The sequence below is a fragment of the Triticum dicoccoides genome, chromosome 4B (assembly GCF_002162155.2).
Source record: "Triticum dicoccoides isolate Atlit2015 ecotype Zavitan chromosome 4B, WEW_v2.0, whole genome shotgun sequence".
NCBI lineage: Eukaryota > Viridiplantae > Streptophyta > Magnoliopsida > Poales > Poaceae > Triticum > Triticum dicoccoides.
In genome coordinates this window covers 494425356-494435273 of record NC_041387.1, presented here as the reverse complement: position 1 = coordinate 494435273, position 9918 = coordinate 494425356, and the positions used below count along the sequence as shown (strand labels likewise).

The window sequence follows — 9918 nt, the reverse complement described above, 5'->3', positions numbered from 1 at the left end:
TACAGATTTTGGGGTTAGTCCCACTTTTAACATTGCAAATTTGAAGCCTTATTTGGGAGAGGAAGATGAACTTCCGTCGAGGATGACTTCATTGCAAGAAGGGGAGGATGATGAGGACATCAATACCATTGTTACACCCACAACCCCTATTGCTATACATACTGGACCATTTACTAGAGCTCGCGCATGCCAATTAAATTACCATGTGCTTTCGTTTCTTGGTAATGATTCTAATGTTCATGAGAATATGATGTTGCCTAAATTGGATACATTTGTTTTGCTTACAAATGAAGGGCCTAGCTTGGATAAGGATGAACATTGGAGCAAGAACAAGCATGGAGGTGATGGCATGCGCAAGGGGAACAAAAACGGAGTTACAAGTGATGATTTCAGGACGTTGAAGCCACCATAATGAGTGCATGAAGCCTTGGACGAAATATACAAGATGCTACTTCATAATTTTCGTCCACATGCTATTCTAGGTGCCGCGTCACCTTATTATTGGGCCAGACCCATGTAATTTCGAAATACTTGATTATAGGCTGTTTTTAGAGTCCGTATGTGTGGGGAAACAAAAGTTAGGGTTGGTTTCGGACCCCTCCCTCAAGGGACACGAAATTCCCCCCTCTTCCTCCATATATACAGCCCTTAGGGCGTCGTTTAGACTTTGGGGTTTTGTTTAGATTAAAGTTCGCCATAGCTGCAACTTCGCGTACTTCGTTTGTGTTCAACGACCAGACAAAGATGTCATAGAACCCCACATTCATCAATAAAGCTTTCCACTTATATTCGTAATATCCAGATTGCAATCTCAGTTTCTTGCTTCTTCTTCATTTGCTTGCAGGAAATAGACCCTTGTGGTCAGGTTGATCATGCTCTGGCGTGGTCAATAACCTCTCGGAGTTGGTTTAGTGATTGCTAAGGCGCGACGTCCTCGCACGTTCGTAGTCGGATCGTCGAAGTCTACTCCACCCAAAATGATACTACAATCTCATCGAAAGATGGGACACCTTTGCATCTATCATAAGGTCTTTTGACCTAAAAAAATAAAGAGATGACTTTCAGGACGGAGTGCCGTCGTCTCGAGGCGGAACTTGGGCAGTAGCACTTTTGCCCTCCAACGGAGCGATTCTTCAACAACACCATCTCATGTCAAACCCTAGTTAATCTCTTGTGTTCAATCTTTGTATTAAAACCTCAGATTGGCACCTATGGGTGACTAGTAGTGTTGATTACATTTTGTAGTTGATGCTAGATGGTTTATTTGGCGGAAGATCATATGTTTAGATCCATTATGTTATTTAATATCCCTCTGATCTTGAGGATGAATATTATTTGTGAGTAGTTGTCCTTGTTCTTGAGGCCACAAGAGAAGTCCTGTTGCAAGTAATCATGTGAATTTTATATTCGTTATATATTTTGATGGTATGTATGTTGTGATTCCCTTAGTGGTGTTATATGAACGTCGACTACATGACACTTCACCATCTTTGAGCCTAAGGGAATGCATTGTGGAGTAGTTATTAGATGATGGTTGCTAGAGCGACAGAAGCTTAAACCCTGGTTTATGCGTTATTTTGTAAGGGGATGATTTGGATCCACATGTTTAATGCTATGGTTAGGTTGCTATCTTAATTCTTCTTTCGTTGTTGCAGATGCTTGTGAGGGGGTTAATCATAAGTGGGAGGCTTGTTCAAGTAAGAATGACACCCAAGCACCGCTCCATCCACATACCATATTATCAAAGTAGCGAACATGAATCAAACCAACATGATGAAAGTGACTAGATGAAATTCCCGTGTGCTCTCAAGAATGTTTTACTTGCTATATGAGACCGTTCCGACCTATCCTTTTCCACAAAAGGATTGGACTACCTTGCTGCACTTTTGCTACCGTTACCGTTACTTGCTCGTTACAAATTATCTTACTATCAAACGATCTGTTACCTACAATTTCAGTGCTTGTAGAAATTACCTTGTTGAAAACCGCTTGTCATTTCTTTCTACTTCTCGTTGAGTTCGACACTCTTACTTATCGAAAGGACTACGATTGATCCTCTATATTTGTGGGTTATCAGTGCCCAGTCTTTGTTTGTCAGAATGTTTCAGCTGGGCGCAATAGTTGATGGGGAGGAGGCATTGATGAACATGATCCACGACAATGGTGCCCACGTAGAAGGGCAAGTGGAATACTCCTAGTCGGAGCCGAACACATAGAAGATGCACACCCATATGCCATCCACCCAGCAGACGCACACCCAGCAGCCGGACGACGACCAGCCGGATGGTGATCCGGACAACATCTAGGCACCCGGTGCGTACCCAAAGAAGAAGACATGGGGATTTTCAACTTGAAGGAGGATGAATTGTTGCTCCATGTGTGGTTGGCCACAAGCATTGATCTTATTCATGGCACAAAGCAAATGGGTGAAACCTTTTGGGTAAGTGTGCATGCTTGGTTCCATGAGAAAAAGCACTATGGTTCCTATCGCAAGGAAGTGATCCGTGAGCGCAATTCAAAGCTGCTCGCTCATTAATCGATGGTACACCATCAAGAGGCCACAAGCAAGTATTACAACTTTTACAAACAATAGGAAATTTGGTGACCAATTGGCACGACACCCCAAAAGATTATTAGTTAGTTTATGTGTGTTGTCATTTGGTCACATATGCTCGATGTGTTGATCATTTGGCCAAATATGTTATACGTGTTGGTCAATTGAGCAGATATGCTATGTGTGTTGGGTCATTTGGCCGGATATGCGACTTGTTGTTCATGTCTTTTCTTTCTACTAGGTCGGTCGTGCGTGCACATTGTTCTTTATGACAGAGAAAACTCTTCATGTATTTTTGGTCGAAGTTGAATGGGCACCCAAAATGGCTCAACATCGTTGCCAATTTCATCAGGGCTGCCGCCATAGGGAATGTAGATGAAGATGGTGATACAACAAAAGGAGGCCTTGCTCTGGCCAAAAGGATGACTAGGAACAGGGGAGGAAGTGGGAGGAGAAGAAAGGAAAGTTTGAAGGGGCGGCGACCAAGATGACGAAGTGGTTCGAGGACATCATGGCGAAGGAGCTAAGGAGACATGCGTCAAGCGCCAAGGAGGAAAAGAATATCGAGATGGTTGATGGCATTTGGTGCACCGTGTTGGATGATCGGATCCTCTACCGCTGTCCGCAAACACGACACGTCCGGATGTGTCCGCGGACGTTTGGGATGTCCGATTTGATGCACGAGGTTGGAGTTGCCCTAGCAAGAAATAAAGTTTTGCAATTATATAAGTTCAAGAGGACATGGATGCAATATTGCCAATAAAAATGAAGACTAATGAGGAGGCAGCAGCGGAGATAATCTTCGCTGCTTCGCCGTCGTCCCTGTCCCTGGCTTCAGTAATTGACTAGAGGTGGCTGTTGCACTAGTCTCCAAATAAGGAGGAGTCAACTCAGCGTTCATCGAGCATTCGGAGCTTTATTTGAAAGGGGAACAGCCCTCGGAGCTTCCCAAGCCGCATTCATGGGTTCGTCGGTGGGAGGAGAAGAGGAGGAACGGATCCTGCTAGCGCGCGCGACGCCGCCGGAGGTACTCCCGTTTTCTCAATTCTCATCCTCCCTCCATGAAATTTCCAATGGTTCCGCTTGTTTGTTCCATCAAGATTCAAGAATCCCGAGTAGGGTTGCGACTTCTCTAATCCCTTTTAGTTTCTTGTTTTGGTTGCGTATTGCTATCGATTGTTTGGTCCTTCTCAATGGTTTCTTGTGATTGGACGCAAACGCTAGAAAAAAGAAGAGGGGATATACTTCGGAAAAAAATTCTATGAGACCAGGTCTCACGGATTAGCAGGTGAGACCCATCCTGATGGATGACACGTGGCATTTACAAATCACAAAGCATGCACCCCACTCCCACCTGAAATCAGGGGGGAGATTAGATGCTTTATGATTTGTGAATGCCACATTTCATCCATCAGGGCGGGTCTTACCTGATTTATACTTCGATTGTTGGATTCTTGGGTCCGCTTTCAGCTTGAGTGGTTTGGCATGCACTTCCCTGATTGATTTGATGCGAAATAATGGTCGTCGGGAAGAAAAAAGACGAAGGGGGGATTCTGTAGAGGACTAGTGGCGGCTGACAAATGAGGCCCACATGAGGACATCTACCGCTTAAGAATTGCGGCCCCATTTTAGACTGAATTCTGGTATACCTTGCCATTGGATGTATTATATTGGAGCACACAATTATTCTGAGGGCTGCAGATCGCTTGACTTGTAGAAAATACTTAAATTTTGAAATTGAATAAATTGTTTTTCCTGAAATTAACATTTGTTTTTTTCTGTGAACTTGCTTGTGAGGTCGGATGGTTAATTTGACCGGTGCGTTCTTTGATGGTTTGGTTGAAAGCGATGGAATGGAATGGGATAAACGTGTTTGACTGGAAGGTTATGATTGTGAATGTTATAATATGGATCACTGTCTTTCAATCAACTTATCCGCGAAAAGAAACTTCAAATATTGAGCAATAGGCTATTCCAGATTACTACGTAATAAAAGTAGAACACTGTAAAATTTGGAGTTATATACTTATATGCATCTAGGATGTATCGGATTATTATTTTATCCAAAATGATAGTTGAATTTTGGATGCTTTACTGTACTATTCATAAAAAACACTATAAAGTGACAATCGGATGTACACTGTCTCTTTATCCAGTTGTCATATCTGAACTATCGGATCCCTTTCCAATCCATCAAAACATGATATGCCTCCCTGCTAATTTGTGTTCTTAAACTGTAGCTGTAGTAATCTGTACTTGAGTAACAAGAAGGAAAAGCCCTGTGAAATGTTCAACTCTTTAGACTGATCATTCATTTTGGAAAATAATGTACTGCATACTATTTATGAAGTTGAAAATTTGTTGCATGACTAGAATTTTCGAGATGGATAACTCTTTGGTCTGAGCGTCTCAGATTTCTTTCCCACTTTGTGCATATTTTTTCTCAATGCCTTGTGCATACACACATGCTCCTAAAACATCAAGCATCTTGGTAGCTCTTTTTTGCATGTTTGAATCTACATTTATTCTGAACCCACAATGTTTTTTCCTTTTCTTTTTGAGCAACACAGAAGCTCTGTGTATCAATGTACTGGTAGATGGAAAAAGTATTTACATGGTTACAAGCATCCAGTCACAACGACCACCTGTGCCACAGCCTTAAGCGCTAAGCTCCTCCAGTACTGATGCTTGGAGTCTAGTCACTCCCGCTCAGATACAAAACCTTGCCTCCCGTGGCCAAGTAGCACGAGCCAGTGAACGCGTCTCCAGCAGCAGAAGGGCACACAGTCGATCAGATCCATGAGAGCACCTTGTTCCTCCAGGGTCGGGAGAAGGGATAGTCCAGCAAGAGGTATCCCATGGAAACTAGGGCCCTCTCCAGAGAAACCCACGTATAGGATCTTGTCAACACGTTTTTGCATTTTCTTGTAGAGTCCGAGCACCGTAAGCTAGCAAAGTGCATAGACATCAACACCGATTTGACCAGAACCAGTCATCATGCCCCCTTTCCAGTATGGTAGGTGGCCAGCAATCCGATCCACCAGCTGCTTAGAAGGCTCGCTGGGTAATTTGCGAACCGTCACTAGGGTCCCTAGGTACTTCGCCCGGAAGGTGGTAATGGCATCCCATTAGCTTTCTTGCTTATTTTCGTGCTGTCCTTCTGAGGCTAATCTGGTAAGAAATCTGTCCGTATGAAAATAAAGACAAATTTCCTTCTTATTTTGTGTGTGCTAGTTCTACTTTTAGTACAAATGCTAATCAGTAATTTGATAAGGATCAATAAATAAAGCACATAATGATATTTTGTTGATAAGTAGATGTGTCTGAACAATGTATGATGATCATATGGACACCTGCCAAGGGCATCTTCTCATATTGATTCTGAGAAAGATCAGGGATCATCTGCTGTACTAGTTTAAGGAAGCCTGCTTTACATAATTGATCACTATGAGAATGCTGGGTCACATTTTCTGCAATTAATTGTAGTGATCTATATTGGATTTATTTTATCTGTGGGGTCAACTAGGAGTATTAATTTTAAATATTCAGTGAGACAGATCCTTTAAAAAATACAACTGTTCACGTTTATCACGCTGTCACAGGCTCACAACCTCTGCCAATGTATATTGTGTGTTCTTTTTGTTTCATTTAACAGTTTTTTCATGCTTCAATTTTCTGCTGACTTGGATGGAGCTATGAAAAGCTTCCACTTGTCAAATGATTTGTAGATCAACCATTAACAAGTTTACTTTATTCACAGAACTTTGATGAACACACAGGCGATGGCTCAGTTGATTTCAGAGGTCACCCTATTTTAAAGCACAATACAGGAAACTGGAGAGCATGCTCATTGATTCTTGGTAATAATTCATCAAGAAATCTCCATTAAGGAACAACGTAACCCTCTTCTTTGTTAGGGACAAAACCATCAAGATCCTGTGAGACCATCTTTAAGAAAATACATTCTTAGTTGACTTGCAAAATTTTAAGCTTGCAATTCATTGAATTGGATATAGTTTCATTAAAGTCTATGGGAAGCATTTGTCAGCTTAAGACACTATGTTTGACGATATTTTATTTCGAGAATTGAGTCTATGTTTCATGATAATCTTGTATCCCTAAACATAAGAAAGAAAAGCCTTTGTACTTGTATGATTAAATGTAATGTTAAATTCACATGACATTCTTTTATTTATTACATGGCAGGGACTGAAGTGTGCGAATGCTTAGCCTACTATGGGATCTCCAAAAGTTTGGTCACTTACCTTTCAACAAGACTGCATGAAGGCAATGTGTCTGCAGCCAGAAACTTCACGACCTGGCAAGGAACTTGTTATCTCACACCACTTATTGGAGCAACCTTAGCAGATTCTTACTGGGGAAAGTATCGGACTATTGCTGTTTTCTCAACTATTTACTTCCTTGTAAGTTTCAACTAACCACATCCAAATGCACCTCAAAATTTCTTACTGGGGGAAAAGAACTCTCTTTCTCGTTGGTTCAGTTGAATTGGCTTTGTAGTAATGTTTAGTACTTTACACATGTTAATGTATTTGGTGCCAAATAATCATGTCCTGGTGTTATTTTCGTTGGTATTTCTTGATGGATGAAAGATTAGCCATAGACAATTTGATTGTGGACCTGTGGAGCTTATCTTTTTCTCGAACACCCATACATAGCTTATTTTATCGAATGCGTGTATATAGCTTATTTCATGACAAAGATTATGAACACTGCATGATAGTGAGTTCAGATATACTCCATCCGTTCACTATTATAAGATGTTCTAACTTTTTTCTGATTCGGATGTATATAGACACATTTAGTGTGTTTGTTCACTCATTTCAGTCTGTTTGTAGTCCATATTGAAATATCCAAAACATCTTATATTTGTGCATGGAGGGAGTAATTCTTAACATGATAGATAACTAGCATATTTTCACATATGTTTGCAAACCTACATGTCTTAGTTGTGCATCTGATGCCCCAGTACGTGCTTATTTCTGCTGATATATTGTGCTAATGACTCCTCAATGTGCATTTTGATTGAAGGGGATGTCAGCATTGACACTTTCAGCATTGATTCCTTATCTCCAGTCCCCTCAATGTATTGGGTCTTTTTGTCCACAACCAGCCTTACACCAGTATTTGATATATTTTGTTGGACTATACATGATTGCTTTAGGGGCTGGAGGTATCAAGCCATGTGTTTCGTCCTTCGGTGCAGACCAATTCGATGATACCGATCCAGTTGAGCGAACAAAGAAAGGCGCTTTCTTCAATTGGTTTTATTTCTCCATAAATATTGGTTCATTGATCTCTGGCACTGTTCTTATTTGGGTACAAGAAAAATATGGATATGGCATTGGATTTGCAATCCCTACCTTTTTCATTGCCTTAGCTATCGGAAGCTTTTTTCTAGGCTCAGAGGTATACAGATTTCAGATACCTGGAGGAAGCCCGCTTACAAGAGCATGCCAGGTAGTTGTTGCAGCCATTTACAAGCGAAATGTGGACTTGCCAGTTGATAGTTCTCTTCTCTATGAGTGTCGTGGCAAGAGATCAGCTATTGAGGGGAGCCGTAAGCTGGAGCACAGCAGTGAATTCAGGTACTTTTCTTGGTTATCATCAGGAACCATTTGTTGTGCAAGATGCTTTTACCTTGCCAAATTAATTAGTTGCAAAAACAATTCACATGCTGTTCACATGTTGGTATTAATTAATTAATTTGGTGGAGTTCAGATTGCTGTTCTGGAAGAAATAAAAACATATTTTTAAAGTTCAAGAACTAAAAGAAAATATTTTACAATTTAACAAAGCTGACACGGATTTGCAAAGTATGGTACTCTTTTGCTCTGACATTTGCATGCTTGCAAAGCTTGTGTCTTGGGGCTTCCTGGACACAGCAATCCCTTTTCAGAACCCTAACAGGTAAACCTTGCACAAGATGTAAGTAGCATAAGATTTGCATACCCACTGACCCGATGCATATTTTTCCTCTACAGTTTTCTTGACAAATCAGCAGTCGTTTTGCGGAGTGAATGCGGCGGTTTTCACAATCCTTGGAGGCTTTGCACTGTCACACAGATTGAAGAGCTCAAAATATTAATGAGGATGTTTCCAATCTGGGCAACGGGCATTGTGTTCTTCACTGTCTGCGCTCAGAATTCATCAATGTTCATAGAGCAAGGAATGGCACTCAACAACCAAGTGGGATCATTTAAGATCCCACCGGCCACCCTGTCGTCCTTGGACGTAATCAGCATCGTTGTTTGGGTCCCTATTTACGAGAGATTCATCGTGCCGATAGCAAGGAGATTGACTGGTAAGGAGAGGGGCTTCTCGGAGCTTCAGCGTATGGGGATCGGTCTTTTCGTGTCCACCATTGCAATGGCGGTCGCAGCATTGGTTGAGGTCAAGCGCCTGGAGAGCGCAAGATCCGAGGGCCTGGTCCATCAGAAGGTGCCTGTTTCCATGAGCATTCTCTGGCAAGCGCCTCGGTACCTGTTGATCGGTGTCGGTGAGGTGTTCACGTCCATCGGGCAGGCTGAGTTCTTCTACAACCAGTCTCCGGATTCCATGAGAAGCCTGTGCTCGGCTTTCGCCCTTGTCACCGTGTCGCTTGGAAGCTATCTTAGCTCGTTCATACTGACCCTGGTGTCGTATCTTACGACGCGGGGGGAGCAGATGGGGTGGATTCCTGACAACCTGAATGAAGGCCACCTTGACCGCTTCTTCTGGCTCATTGCTGGCCTCAGCTCTCTGAATTTTCTTGCTTTCGTTTACTTTGCGCAGCAGTACAAGTGCAAGAAAGCTTCTGTACTTTGATGTTTCCGCCTTTGCCTTGTATTGTGCAGAAAGTTGTGTGGATATTTCTCTGATGAACAAGCTAACAATGTACAGGCTACAATGTACAGTCTTCTGTAGTGTACAGTCTTGTATCCTTTGATAGTTGTATACATTTGTTTACTTGGAGAGTGGGAATAGTGTACCTTTTCCCCTTGTTAATGAAGCTTATAACCATGTAGCTTTAACCAACACGCCTGCTATGTCAATCATTTCAGTTTCTGGCCTCAGACGTCAGGGATCTGCGTGCTTTCCAGCGGCAGAAGAACTATCTGGAAAGTGATTGCAAACATGCTATGGTGGGTAGCACTACAGTGCACCCATGTGTCTTGAGTTTTTTTGAAGTTAGAAGTGTGCTCCGAGGAGCACATGCTCCCTTTATATTTTACAAAATTCAAAGCTAAGTTAAAACTCTTTCCAAAGGAATCCAAAAAAAGGTATGGTGTGTAGGTATTAGAGTCACGCGTCAGCAATTTTTTGTGGAAAAAATCCATTCATTTGTGGTCTATGTAAAAAAC

The 9918-nt window shown here is 41.9% G+C and overlaps 1 protein-coding gene across 1 annotated transcript; it reads left to right on the top strand.

The window, feature by feature from the left end:
- Positions 1-3357: 3357 nt before the first annotated feature.
- On the top strand, positions 3358-9594 carry LOC119291076 (protein NRT1/ PTR FAMILY 8.3-like). Its single transcript, XM_037569790.1, has 5 exons — positions 3358-3581; positions 6315-6414; positions 6761-6978; positions 7607-8163; positions 8560-9594. Exons 1-5 carry the CDS (start codon positions 3516-3518, stop codon positions 9380-9382), a joined length of 1764 nt encoding a protein of 587 aa, XP_037425687.1. The 5' UTR covers positions 3358-3515; the 3' UTR covers positions 9383-9594.
- The last annotated feature ends 324 nt before the right edge of the window (positions 9595-9918 follow it).

Coding starts and splice junctions, on each gene's coding strand:
- LOC119291076 (XM_037569790.1), top strand. CDS start 3,516: ATGGGTTCGTCGGTGGGAGGAGAAGAGGAGGAACGGATCCTGCTAGCG. Junction 3,582..6,314: donor CGCGCGCGACGCCGCCGGAG/GTACTCCCGTTT, acceptor CTTTATTCACAG/AACTTTGATGAACACACAGG. Junction 6,415..6,760: donor AGCATGCTCATTGATTCTTG/GTAATAATTCAT, acceptor ATTACATGGCAG/GGACTGAAGTGTGCGAATGC.